This window comes from Falco peregrinus, chromosome 2 (assembly GCF_023634155.1).
Source record: "Falco peregrinus isolate bFalPer1 chromosome 2, bFalPer1.pri, whole genome shotgun sequence".
NCBI lineage: Eukaryota > Metazoa > Chordata > Aves > Falconiformes > Falconidae > Falco > Falco peregrinus.
In genome coordinates this window covers 41,155,839-41,169,831 of record NC_073722.1, presented here as the reverse complement: position 1 = coordinate 41,169,831, position 13,993 = coordinate 41,155,839, and the positions used below count along the sequence as shown (strand labels likewise).

The window sequence follows — 13,993 nt, the reverse complement described above, 5'->3', positions numbered from 1 at the left end:
GGATGCAAAAATAAAAAAAATAGACAAATGGTGCTCAGAAGGATCAAGGATGTGTTTTGCCCAGATTGAGCTTGAATCTATATGGCTCGCTTGCAAAATGAAGAGCCTTTTGGACCTTCAGAGTATTTTTCTGGGCACCAGGTCTTGCTGGGTGTGTTCCGCCCCAAAGAAGAAATAACAAGTAGTAATGTCTGGAAGATCAAGCCAGAAAATCTTTAAATTTAGAAGCTGGAGGTGTGTTGTAAGAGGGAGGCTGAGTAACTGGTGAAATAAGCCAGAAAAAGAAGTGGCAAGTCCTCTGTCTCTTCATGTCTTTAAATCAAGACAGAGGACCTTTCTGGATGAGACGTACTGGCTCCCATTCCCGGGAGTAACGAAGTGCTATTTAACACCCTATGATAGATGGGAGGTTGGATTAGATCATCTAATGATCCCTTTATAGCCCTAAACTCTATGGAGACTCTATGAATTGCTCTTCAAACCACCGCCCCCAGCTCTATCATTGGCAAAACAGCCAAACAGGAATCTCCAGCCCCTGTTTGGGAGGGTTTCTCTGTGCCACGGGTTTTAGCTGTGCGGATGCGCCCCAGGAGTACCCACCTCCTTTGGAGCTGCCGTGTAATCTCAGCTTGCGTGGAGTATAAAAGCTTGAAGCTTCAGCGTGGTTTGGAGAGCCTTGCAGGTGGACAGCAGGACGAGAGGACCACATGCCTGCAAGTGCAGAGCATTGCAAATGATCATTCCAGGAAAGATTTCCCATGTCACTCCCCTTCAGTGCTGTTAAACACCGAAGCGTTACTGGTGCCTGGCTGCATAACAAGCAAATACCCATAGCCCTGTGGCAGGAAGATTTGGTGTACAAAGTAAGATACTGAATCTAAACTGAATTTTCCCCCCTCCCATACCAGGTGCTAAAGCCTCCTGGATTACCCCCATGTTTCTAACCCTTTCTGCAATGACATGCATGACTTTAATGGAATTACATCTGGAGGCTGTATAAAAGAGGGTTGTTAATTTAACAAGCAGATGCAGCATGGATCAAACAGTGGCGTCACAGAGAAACAGACCCAAGGCAGAGGGGTCTGGGCAAAGAAGGTCCCCTCGGGAGCTCCAGGGCTCTGCTTGCACCTGTGGGGATTATTTGCGGGTAACAGCAGCTCATGGCTTTCCCCACGTCCTGCTTAGGTGGAGAAGCAACACAGCCCATTCTCTCCCTCTCCCTCCTCTCTCATGACTTGCACATCTGCAAATATTTGGCAAATACCAAGTGGAACTCCTGACACCATCCCTGGTTCTCATCACCTGCTCCAGATCAGAGCATCCTGTGCTGTCCTCCTCGGCATCCCCAGCTGGGGAGGCATCCAGAGCGAAGAAGAGCCAGTATCTGGTGTGTCTCCCCCTCATCAGAGAGTTGGTGGCATTAAATGAAGGATGCACCAGGGGAGGAGAGCACCTGGGCTGCGCATCGCAACTGTGTGAATAGAGAGTGTGCTGCCCTCTCTGATGGGAGGAAGAAGTGACATTTTTCATCAGGTTGGCTCAAAACGGAGTCCGATAGGCATTTCAGCCACAAACAAAGCAAAGAGCAGTGCTCTCTGTGCGCAGTCCAGGCGAATCTCCAATTTTTCTGCCGCCGCAAACCACTCCGCTACAAAGCACAGGTCCTACCCTCATGGATGCTGCCTCTACTTGGGAAAATAAGAAGAAAAAAAAAGGGGGAAAGAAAAAGGAAATGAAATTTTGCAGGCAGTGATTTGTTTCTGATCTCTGCTGAATTAATGAAAGTAATAACCTTGTGTTGCCTTCGGTCCCATAAAACTCAGTTCAGAAGGACACTGAGCTGAGCGATGCTATGCTTTCCACGTGGTTTAAATGGAAGGCACGCTCACCCTGGGTAAACGCCACAGCATCCTCTATACCCGTGCTTTGCCGTGGGTTATGCAGGGCTCATCTCTGCCCAGACTAGAGTGGCTTAAAGTCTACGGGAGGCGCAGGGTACAGAGCCCTTCAAAAGCCCTTTTTTACAGGGCTCTTTCTTTCTGCATTCAGACCTGCCAGGATCAAATGCTGCAGTTGGGTTTGGAGCGCCCAAGGAGCCCAGCCAGGCTGGGAGAGTGATGCAGTGATGGGGCAATGAGCCAGAGTCGGTACCAGTTTCTACACTTTCTGCTGTGAAGTGTCAAATAAGCAGATCTTGGAGGTAATCCTGCAAAAAATTGTTTCCTCTGCATTTCATTCCCATGGTTCGCTTGCTATAGATGATTCGGAGTCACCCGGAGAAACAGAGTACTCCCTTTCTTGTGGGAGGCATGGAAAACTTGGGAAGAGATCACAAAATCCACGAGAGGTGGTTATTAAATTCAGGGATGGGTGATGGCATGCGCGTGCACACACGATCTCCAGCCATGCGCTGGCTTTTAAGATGCTGTGTGGTCCCTTATCTGAATCAGCCATCTGCCAGAAATTCCTCCGGAGTCACAGCTCTTGACACGAGATGGATGAAGCCCTGGGCTCGACGGGGAATAACGTCTGCCAGGATCTGGGGTCTCGTTACGACAGCTGCCCTAGGTCCACCCAGCATCCATCTGGCCCAGGAATCCTGGCTTTGAAAGGAAAGCGTGGAGGAGCAGACTGAGCTTGCACACCTCAGGACCAGATGTGCTCGTGCTGTTCCCCATAACCTTCAGGGCGATGTTTATTTTGGCAAAGTCTCCCCTTGTAGCTCAGCACTAGCCCATGGCATTGTAGCATCCGTGCTCTGACAGCGTGGAGCTGCGCAGATCCATGGCCAGGTGGTTGCTTCTTCACCACTGCTGGTCCAGATGCCACCACCGCGTCCCCAGACACTTGGGCTTGTTCTGCGCGACACCTTCCCTCCAGTGGCTTTGGTGGCTGCTCGGTTCTCCATAAGACAGATGCTTTTTCCTGTGCTGGGGGAGTTTTTCCCCCTGTATGTGGTCTCCAGCCGTGCATCTAGCTTTGCCCCATCTGTGTTTCATAACCAGTTTCCCAGCCACCAGGATCCCTGCGGATTGGGCTGGTTTCATCCTGTTTTCTCTATTGTTCGTGCATCTTCTGCTCGTGTTTCTGCTCAGGTCGTTGGTGGAGGCATGCGACCCCAGCCTTCTCCTTCCTGCCTGCTGCAGTTTTATCCGTGGCTCTGCAGGCAGGTTCCCTGCCAGGCAGCATTATTAGAGGAGGAGGGATGGCTCTAAATTTGGGGCTCAGGAGCTGCTGACTTACTTGCCACTCTGTCTGCTGCGTTAAGGTGCATTTTTACCCATTCCTTGACTTTTAAGGCCCACGTTTTTTTGGAGTATTTTTGAGCAAAAAGGATAGGGATGTATTTTTACATCCTATTTTTATAACTTACTCGCTGCAGCCTTATGGGATCAGGAAGCCCCTGAGAGCTCAGAATGAAACAGCCCGGGTTTGAGACAGCTCCCAGAATATTTTCAAAGTGAAATTACAGGCGAGGGGGTTTCCCATCTGAAATCACACTCAAGGCTGGCTGGGGAAAACATTCCTGTGGCTGTCCAAGCCCTGCAGACACACACTGACATCTTATTAGAAATCCTTGGCCAGCTCTTTAGCCTTGATGACTTCCCTCTTGCGTTTTCGGAGCGCTTTGCTAAATGCCGTGTCTTGTAATGAAAAGCCATTTCAGTTAGTGTTTTAAAAATGTATTTATTTTAGGAGCATATTCGGCTTCTCCAGCCAGCTGATTCCTGCAGAGCGCTCTGGCGGGCTGCGGGAAATGGGCTGCTGTTTTTTCTGCTGTGGAATTACGTTTTATTAATAATATGGAGGGATGTGATGGTTTTGTGTTTGCTGTTTCGTTCAGTCCCCAGGAATGGGGAAAAATGCTCCCACCCATGCCTCCCGGAGAAGGGGAGGCTGGAGAGGGAGGGGCCGGGACTGGCCCTTTGCTTGTGGCCTCAAATTCCTGCTGCCACTGGATGGAGTTCCCACAGCAGCAGGCATTTTTGCAACAGGTTCATCCCCTCCATCTCTGTCCCTTGATTTGCTCCAGGAATGGATGCTGTTGGGGAAAAAAGACCACCCAAAACCCCCAAAATTATGCTGAGCAGAGTGCTTTGAAAGCGGGGCGGGGAGCCAGCTTATGCAGTTTATAATCCTGATTTTGCTGCATTGGCTGTGGCCCTGGCTGCTTCCCTGGGGCAGGGAGTGCCCTGGGTGATTGTGTAGTCTTGTCAACCTGTGCCTTAATGTAGCACACCCCCGTCTGCTCTCCTGATTAGGAAAAAAAACCCCAAACCCCCCCAAAATCCCAAGATGCACGTTTGTTCTCCTGCGGTTTTTGGCAGCTTGTTATCTCTGGTTATTAAATTGCCCTGTGTGATAGGAGGCGAGAGATGGAAGACGTCTGGTTGCTTCTCTGCCAAAGCTTTCTGCTCTGGTGTTACCTTCGGATAAATAGCTGTCCTTTGCTTGCTCAACCAGAAGGGTGGCCTCTTGTTGAATGCTTCTTCCGAAGAGTTTGGGAGGCAGAAGCAGCACAATTGATCTCATAACTGAAGATAAAGCTGTGTTTGAGGAACCCAGCATCTCCCAAGCAGCAGGATGGGGGCTTTGGTGGGAAACCTCTGAGCCGGGAGGTCTCTATCCCTGTCATCGCTCGGATGTGAGTGGAGTTTTCCTTGGCTCTGAATACCTATCGCTTGGAAAAAGGCGCCACGTCCAGTCTAGAAATTGTTAGCAGCAGAACTGGTTGGAAACTGAGGGTATTTGTGGCAGCGCGTGATTTACTCAACAGTTTTTGCTGGTCTTAACGGTGCAGGTGCTGTCTGTGTGGAAAATGAGGGAAGACAAAAGAGGAAAAGGGGAGGCAGTTGTTTGCTTCTGGATGGAGGTGTTGCCTTCCCAGCTACACGGAAAGCTGGCTGTTGCTTAAATATATAGTTTCATGTGGCCATACTCATTTCTGAAATGAAATTTTTTTTGTAAAAAAATGATTAAATCTGGAAAGGAAGGAAATGAAACCTGGAGATATTACAGTAATCCTGATTTTTTGCCTGAATTAATGTTTCTCTGTGTTTCGATTGCAGGCTCAGACATCAAGCACACAAAGAGCTTTACGCCTACAAACAGGTGAGATGATACGCAGTCAGTTGTCAGCTTCTTCCCTTCTGCTTAGTGCTGAATACACATTGGAGTAGTCACTCCATCGAATTTCCTTGTACTGTTCTTCTCCTGGGGAGCATTTTGGTCTTTGTGAAGAGAAATTGTAACACCCAGACAAACCTCTGTCCCTGCTGATTTAATGTTTTTCTACCAGCTGGGCATCCTGGGAGCATCTCTCACCTGTTAGTCTGCAGGTCTCTGCATTTTCAGATGAGGTCCCTGAGCAGTGGGGACATCTCTGACACACCTCAACTGGGAACCTCTTCAAACCCTCAGCTTATTTCCAGCTGGTGAGCTGTAACACCATTGCTTCCCCAGCAATTAAATGATGTTTTGTGGGGTCCAGATCTGCTCCCTGGGTTGGACCCGGCTGCTCCGAACCACCCGCAGCCATGGGGCTCTCATGTGGACCTCTCGTAGGGAGCACCTCCACGACACCTTGGCAAACCCAGCTGTTTTCTGCACGCTCCCACACATGCCAGTGCCTTGTATTAAAATAAACACGACCAAGAGGTCAGTTCAGGTTGCTGCTTCAACGTCCCATTTTCTCCAGGGCTTGTATAATTTTTCTGTCTCTGATGTGTCATTTGAGCAGGAAACTGGGTGGAGATGGGCTGATACCAGGTCGTCCTGGGTTTGTAGCCCTCTCCAGGTGTTTAGCCTGCATGGACTGAAAATAAAGTGGCAGATGTCAGTGGAGGAGCTTGTTGCAGAGTGTGGGAGCCCAGGAGGTTTAAATCTGGGAGGAGACCTCCTGGATTTGGTCCTCGTGTTAGTGGTTACAGCTGTGCCAGTGCTGCCTTCCCCCTGTTCCTGTGCAGGGGTGAAGATGTGATGTGCTCCCTGGCTGTGACGGGTTTACTGGGGGTTTCCATGTCTACTGGGATGCTAAATGGAATCCCTCTTTATGGAGATTTTTCCTGCGAACGCTCATGGCAGAAGCTGTGTCCTGACCCCTGGCACTCTTGTTTTACAGGTTATACTCAAGGAAAAGGTGAAGGAGCTGAACCTACATGAGGTGAGTATGTCCCTGGGGCAGTAGCATAGCAGCAGACTCCCTCACCCTCTTCTTCCTCACACTGGAGAGGGGATGGAGGATGGTAGGAGGGTGCAAAATCTCCAGTTTAACTCCCATCGGAAGCAAAACACACAGCTAGGTGTGCTTTGGAAATCAGGAAAGCACAACTGCTTTACTTCTCCTTGGAGAAACGGAGCACCCTGAAACCTTTGTCCCGGTCTGGGAGTGCCTGGGCGCAGCGTGGGGTGTTGGCAGTGCCTGGGCAGGGTGGCAGGGCTGGACCCGAGCCAGGATGCCCTGGCCTTGGCTCTGCTTTTTGAGGGAATGTGGCCAGGGCAGGTTAGCAGCAGCTCCTGACGCTGCTTTACTCTTCCAGTAAGTCTAACTGCTTGTTAATGCAGCCAGTAAAAGCACATCTGCAGAGGAGGTCTGGATTAAACCATCTCCCTCCTCCTCCTGGGCCCCCTTTAGCTTTTACTGTATTATTATTGTTTGCTGTGTGGTTATTGTTATTGTTTATTGCATTATTATTATCACTGCAGTAAAAAGCTGTGGATAAAAAGGGAGGCAGAGACAGGCTGGGCCATGTATAAACAGTGTCCCTTGACGGTTCTGTCCCCTCCAGCCCCGCTCAGCCTTGCCGCCATCAGAGCGTGACGATATCTAGCATATCTCTGCCAGCCGCGTTACTTGGGCAGAGTAAACTCTGCTGAAATTTAATTGAAATCAAAGATAAACACGTTCCCCCAGCTTCTACCCCTCACGCTCCAGGTTTGCAGCTTTGCAGAGAAGAGCTGGCTGGAAGAGGCAGGCAAAGGCATGTCTGCTTGGACACATTAAGAATTAAAACCACTTTTTGCAGTCCCCAAAACAGAGGGCTTTCTTCTCAGGGTCGGGAGGGGGGCAGAGTCTGCAGCAGCTGTAAAGCAAAGCCCCGGTGGACTTTGCATTTAACCTTCGCAGGGGGAGTTGCGCCAGCAGTGTTGGGCACAGCAGTGGCTCTGTGCTGGGTCCCTCTGTGTTAACGGGTTGAGAGGAGGCTGAAATGTGGCTCAGAGTAACAATGTTATCCTAATCCACCTCCACCTACCTGCCCCTTGAGGTTCTCTGCAGGTTTCCAGGCTGCTTTGGGGCTTAGCATCCCTATTTATGGACCATTTTTTGTGCTGAAACTGAGCAGGAATCTGCTGGAGCCATGCTTCAAACGTGGGCTGGATTCCTTTCCCCTAATAACCACAAAAATGCCTACCTGCATCCCAGACACGAGTCCACTCAGCTGTTAAATACCAGCTCCATTTGTTTATAAGCTGCTTTTTTTTGGTTTTAATTCCCTGAGGAGAGCAACGTGTCCCACGTTTCATCCTCACCCTCCGCTCCCCGCAGTGCAGGAGCTAAATTCCTAGGGCAGGAGGGATGGAGTCTGTGCTTCAGGCCCCTGTCTCTGATCCACTCACATTACATTGACCTGCAGTGGGGTTTTTTACTGTCACACAGACTTAAAAGCACTTCCTGGTGTGAGAAGCTTGTTGCAGGAGGGACTTGGGAGTGTGCCAGAGCCAGAATGGCAGCGATAACCCTTTGCTGTCCTCCCCCATCTCCTCTGTTCCCAGCTCTGTGCAGCTCTCCCAGCCCAGATGCTTTCAGGGAAGGGGGCAGAGCAGCTCGAGCCTTTCCCTGGGATTTGGGAAGGGCTGGAAGAGTTCTGCTCCAGCTCGCTCTGAAACATCCCTTTTTGGGCATTTGGATTTGGGTATTTACAGTAAGCGCTTCTGGAAAGCAGAACACGGGGGGCGGATTTTGCAACATCGTGGGGCGGCTGCCAGGGCTTCCTGGAGCCTTGCAGAGGGGAAGGTGCCCATCTAGCTCTTCAGCCCCGTGCTTCAGGCTTTGGTTTTCCCCTTTTTACATCACGCCACCTCTGCCAGGCTTTCACGGAGCTCGGGATGGGCGCATTCCTCCGGGGCTGGCCTGAGCAGCTGCACCAGTGTTTGCTTGCTCGATAAAAGTCTCCAACAAGCTTTGGGAAGTATCGATGGGCACCACATCCCCAGGAAAGCCGGGAGCCTCCCATGGTGCTTGCCAGCCACCTGCCTCATCCCAAGGGCTTTTGGCAGCAGGGCTGGCCCTTGTTTCGGACTGCCAGAGACTCCCAGGCCGGGGAGGCTGTGAAAAGCAGCTGGGAATATCCAAAATCCCCAGGATTATCCAAAGTGGGTCAGGAAAAGCCAGCAGTATGAGGGAAGCAGATTTTGGCTGGGTCTCTTTCCTGCAGGGAAAACAGCCAACCTTCCCGGCCCTGGGAGACACATGCGCCCTTTGCCTTTTCCTCTTCCCAGAGTTATCCCTACGGATGCAGTTCAGTCCCAGGGGTCAAGCAGCAGCGTGGATCCATCCCCCTGCACCCTAAAGCCTTATGGCACATCAAAACACATCCCAGGCTTGTGGCTGTTGCTTCGGGGTCCCCTCCATCAGGAAAGGGAGACCCGAGCCTCAGGCTGTGATCCTGAAGCCCGATCCCAAAGCCCAAAGGCCGGGCAGTGAAGCCTGGGAAGGCCCTGGGGGTGATGCCACACTGCTGCAATGCAGAAACCTTCCAGCACGGCGGCAGGGGATGGGGGGGGGGGCGGGGAGGGGCAAAAATAAAAAGCAGCTGCTTGGTCAAAACAGGGGGTTTGTAGCAAAAGAGGGGTTTGCTTTCCCTGTAGCACGGGGAGGGTTTCTCTCCCCACTCCCCGTGTATCCTTGCTGGCATCAGAAGCCAAATTGCCCTTCGTTCCCCCAACCAAGGGTGGGACAAGGCAAGCACTGGGGAGATGGAAGCTGGCTGAGGGCATCGCTTAGGGGCAGGGGTTTTTCTTTTTTGGGGGGGGAGGGTTTTGGCTGGTTCAGAGATGTTTGTGTCATTTGTATGTGCGAAAAAAGTGCTCCCCTGCTGCTGACTGCTGTTTCTCTCCACCTCTCCTTTCAGATCTGCGCCGTTTGCCTGGAGGAGTTCAAACCCAAGGACGAGCTGGGGATCTGTCCCTGCAAACATGCCTTCCACAGAAAGTGAGTGGGCAATGGGGGGGCTGCAGCTGGGCCACCCTGACTGCCTGGTGAGCCCCGGAGGTCTAGTAGTGCTGCTCCTCACCCAGGGTTTATTCCCACCCCAGTTCCAGGGGAAGGAGGGGAATTGCAGCTTAAAGCCCCTCATTGGATGGATTTGTGTTTGGAGCAGCAAAAGTCCAGTCGTGGACTGGCAAACCACTTAATTTTATATATACATACACACACATACTTCATATATTCCAGAATGTATATTTATATCTCTGTGTGTGTGTGTATATATCTGCATATATAACATTTATATATATATTTATAAAATAGGCACTGAGAACCACTGCAGCCAGCTCCCCAGGGAAGTGGCCACGGCCGCAGGGCTGTCGGTGGGCAGGAGGCGTTTGGGCAGCGCTCCCGGCTGTGGGGTTTAGCTTGTAGGTTGCCCTGTGCTGAGTGAGGAGCTGGCCACGGTTGTCCTCACGGGCCCCTTCCAACTCACTCCATGATTCTATGAAAAAAAAAAATATAAATTTTACATATATGTGTTGTACAAAAACGTAAACCACTGAATTTTATATGCATCATATATATACATTCTGTGATGTATATATGAGATGTTTGTATACCTTCTATAGATCATGTGTTTATAAAATGCATATATTCATGTCACTTTTTATATATTCTATATTTTTGTGTATGTATATATTTTTATATCTCTATTTCACAAATATATATAAATTATGATAGATATGTACACAAAAATCCAGATATACACACACACACACAAAAGAGCCCTAATAAATGGTGAATTGAAAATTGGGCACCAGCAGCGCTCCAGGGAGGGTGACAACAGGTCAGGCCTGGTGTGTGGCCCCCAGGGCACAGCCCCTCACTGCCGCGGAGGGACAGGGGTGGCTGCCACCCTGCAGGGCTGTGTGGGGCACTGAGTTAGGGGGTTATTTTTGCAGCACCCATGTAATACCACTATCCCCCCGTGTCTGTGTCCCCCACCAGGTGCCTCATCAAGTGGCTGGAGGTGCGGAAAGTGTGCCCGCTCTGCAACATGCCAGTGCTGCAGCTGGCCCAGCTGCACAGCAAGCAGGACCCCGGCCCCCCCCAGGGCCCCCTCCCCGGCGCGGAGAACATCGTATAGCTCCGCTGCCCCAGGGACTGCCCTGCCACCAGCCCCGGGGGACTTGGAGACAACCAAAGCACTATGGCACCAGCACGGAGGGACAGGCGAGGACGCAGGTGGCCGGGTGGGGAGCCCGGAGCACTTTATGGGGGGGCACGTCCCTACCAGCTGAAGCAGAAGAGCCCCACACCCCAAAAACCTGCCTCCACGGAGCCATACCAGGATGAAGGGTCTCGCAATTGAGCCCAGGCTCCACTGCCCTCCTGGGGTGTGAAGGGGGACTTGGGGTCCTCCGTGGGCACCTGTATGATATTCTTCTTCCAGCACGTCCCTTTGCCAGCGCGACATCCACCGGGAAGCGGCGTGGGCCATCACAGAGCAGCACTGATCCACCCAGGGTGCCCGATAGCCTCCCACAACGCCACGACATGCCCTCCGAACGCCCCAGTATGCTCCCCAGCCCTGCTGCCCCCGTGCCACGCCGACACCGTCAAAAACGATGCCCAGCCCGCATGGGGGGACTCTGGAGCGTCACGGCTGGTTCCTGCCTCGTTCTCCTCTTTGCCGTTCTTTTGATGGGGTTACCTCTGCCTTTGCAATCCCTACCTAAAAAATTGGATCTCGGCACCATGGGTGCAGCCATGCTGGGGTTCGTGCGGCCGTCCGTCGGGAGCCTCCTCGGCACCCGCTGCTCCTCTGAAAGGGCTAACCAGGACGGGGAAGCCGGTGTCGCCCCTGGGAGATGGCAGGGTGGCAGTAGTGTGGGGTCCCGTGGGCTTTGGTTACCCCACCCACCCTCCCCCAGGGCGGTGTCCCCCACCTCGGTGTAATGGGCTACCTCAGCGGGGCCGTGAGTCCCTCCGGCGGGCACGATCCTGGCGCTGAGCCATCACCGGTGAGAGCCAGCACCCGCCACCACCTCCTCGAAACCGCGGCACGGCCTTGCTGGGGAAGGGGGGCAGGCAAAACTCCTGTCCTTGGGGTTCACCCCATCGCTGTCAGCCCGGCCCGGGGGAGGCTCTGGGTGACGGACGCGTGAGCTGCGCCATTTTGCCTTGCCAAAACACCCCGAACCCAACCGGCATCGAGCGCAAAAGCTGCTGGGGGGGGGGGGGGGGGGGGGAGCTGTGCTATTCCCTCGCCTCTGACCGCCCCGTGGGGCCAGTTTGGGCACCGTAGCAAACGCCCCGGCGTCCCTCTCTGCCTTTGCCAACTCTTCTTCCCTTTTTCCTGGAGCCGGGGGTACGTCAGTATTACATGGCAGCAGCTTTCCCAGCCCCCTCGGGCACAGGATGGGGCTGGGAAGGCTCCGGGTGTCGTCCCCCCTCCTGTAAATACCGTGCGACTCCCGAGACTGTTTATGGAGCGAGGAGCCTCATAGACGTGTTTGTACACTACGAATTCTGCAGCAGAATATTTTTTAAAACGTTTGCTGGTTGTTTTTTTTTGGGGTTTTTTTTTTTTTTTTGTAAGCTATATTTTTGTATATTTAATTGCTATTTTAAAATTCTAATGCATCTTTTTTGCTAATCACACTATTCTTAAGGAAAAATGAGGAAAGGAAAAAAAACCAGTTTGCATGTGATTTGACTTGAAATGTAAATAAAAGCAGGTTTTGGAGGCGGGGGTGTGTTTGCAGGGGGGGTTGCACCTGGGAGAGCCCGGCCCCGGGATGGAGGGGTCTGCCCTCCCATGGGAGAAAGGAGCAGCCCTCGTTCCTCAGCGCTGCGTCACCCCAGGGATGTCCGGGGGGGCTGGGACCTGCTGTGCCGCGTTGGCCCCGGCCCTTTCCGTGGGGGAAGCCCGGGAAATGGGGGGATCGGCCCAGGGGGGCAGGCTGGCAGCCCGACGCGCCTGGAAATCCCCAGCCGAGGGGGATTTTGCAGGGCCTGGCCTCAGGAAGGGGGGGTTTCTCCGAACCTTCCCAGCCCTGGGCTCAGCCCAGGGGCCGGGGCTCCCGGGCCCGGCTGTGCCACCGCCAGCCTACCGCCGGCCACGGGGCTGGGGAAGCTCCGCGCTCAGCCTCCGCGCTGCGGGATTTCCTGGGGCGCAGCTCCCAGCCCCACCTCCCGCTCGTCTCCTTTCAGCCTCGCCCTTCCTCTGGTGGAAATTCCCCTTTTCCTCCTCCCAAGCCTCTCCACACTGCCTGTCCCCAGGCGGGCTGCTTAGTCCCCGCAGAAGCCGGGTGCGGGAGGGCGGTGGGCTGCCCCGGGCCTGGGCCGCCCCCCAGAGCAGAGAGCTGCTGCCCCCTAGTGCTGGCTGCCCGCCGGGGCTGGGCAGGTCCCACCCGGAGCCGTCGCGCTTCACCTTCTCTCCAGAAGGAAACAGGATGGACCTTCTCGCTGCCCTCGCGGTCAGCTTCTGGAAGCTCCAGGCACGGCCAGGAAGAGCTCGCTGGGTGAAGGTTCCCACCGGTGGGACGAAGCAGCAGAGGTTCTGGCCGAGCTCCCGGCTGGATCTAGCACCGCGAGGCACAAAACGCAATGATTCTTGTTATTCCCCCCCAAGCTCTGAAGCGATGCTTTGCTTCCACCTCCCACCCACCCCACCCACACCTGAAAGGCCAAAGGGCCTCCGACGCACCCGCCACCACCCGCCACCAAACCAGTCTTCCATCAAACCCCGAAACGGGGCCGTCTGCCCTGGAACGACACTGGAAAGCCCCTCGCTGGCTGCGAGCGAAGGCCCGCCGTGTCCCCCGGCAGCCGCCTCCCAAGCCGAGCTGCAAAACCAGGCCCAGAGCCGAGGCCGGCTGTGCACAGGCCCACCCTGCCCCGAAGCACGGAGCCACCCGCCTTCAGGTTTCACTCAGACTTGGGGTCTTAGCCCATTTCAAGTACCTGGTTAAAAAGGTGACCGGCCCAGGGAGGCTGAGCATCAGGAAGGGATCCTCACTACCAGCAACAAGGAAATACTCATTTTTTAATATTTTGTTTTCCCTCACTGCATTAACACACTTCGAAATGCAACTAATTTCCAGAGACCCGAACACGCAAGGAGTGACACGTAACCAAGGACTGCTGACAGATATTTTTAATAAACCTCTAAAAATCAGCTGGAAGGGTTCACTTACACCTATTGCACTGGCACTCTCTTGGTGCTCATTCACATCAACGCTCATCCCTTTATAGGAAGAACAAGACAAGAAGGAATCAACAGTTTCAAGTATATAAAAATAACTCTGATATTTTATTACAAGAAGAAAAAAAAGAAGTTTACAAAAAAACCCCCACAACAGATACACACAATACATCGGGAACTTTGGTGCTGGACATCAGACCACGCAGGATTTACTCCAAATCCACAGAAAAAAGGAGTCACACTTCCACGTGCGCTGAACACAGAAAAGCCTGCGGGACACTGCCCCCGGGCACCCCAGCCCAGCACCCCTCCGGGCAGGGGCTGGGTGCTCCCTGGCTGCAGGCTCCCCGCACGGCTGCCTCCGCTCGGGCTCGGGACAAGTCTCTCAGCTCCCTGCAGCTTCCCTCTGCATAACGAAATGGCACCTTCTTTCTTCCGCCAACCTTCAGCTCCCAAATGCTACCGATATTAAAAAATAATATAATAAATTGCCTTTCTTCTGTGTTTTACAAGGAGTCAGGGAGGTTTACAGACCCTCCCCACACCGAGGGGGGCTGTGTAAAGCCCCTAGGACT

At 53.1% G+C, this 13,993-nt stretch overlaps 1 protein-coding gene across 6 annotated transcripts in view; it reads left to right on the top strand.

Annotated features, from left to right (window-relative positions):
• Positions 1 to 11,957, top strand: part of RNF24 (ring finger protein 24) — a 33,543-nt gene extending 21,586 nt beyond the window's left edge. For all 6 annotated transcript variants that reach the window (XM_055795329.1, XM_055795325.1, XM_055795324.1 and 3 more), the window contains 4 exons: positions 5,070 to 5,112; positions 6,122 to 6,163; positions 9,132 to 9,211; positions 10,217 to 11,957. In XM_055795329.1, coding sequence (XP_055651304.1) covers positions 5,070 to 5,112; positions 6,122 to 6,163; positions 9,132 to 9,211; positions 10,217 to 10,355 — 304 coding nt within the window. In that variant the 3' untranslated portion in view covers positions 10,356 to 11,957. The remainder of the gene's footprint in view (positions 1 to 5,069; positions 5,113 to 6,121; positions 6,164 to 9,131; positions 9,212 to 10,216) is intronic.
• The last annotated feature ends 2,036 nt before the right edge of the window (positions 11,958 to 13,993 follow it).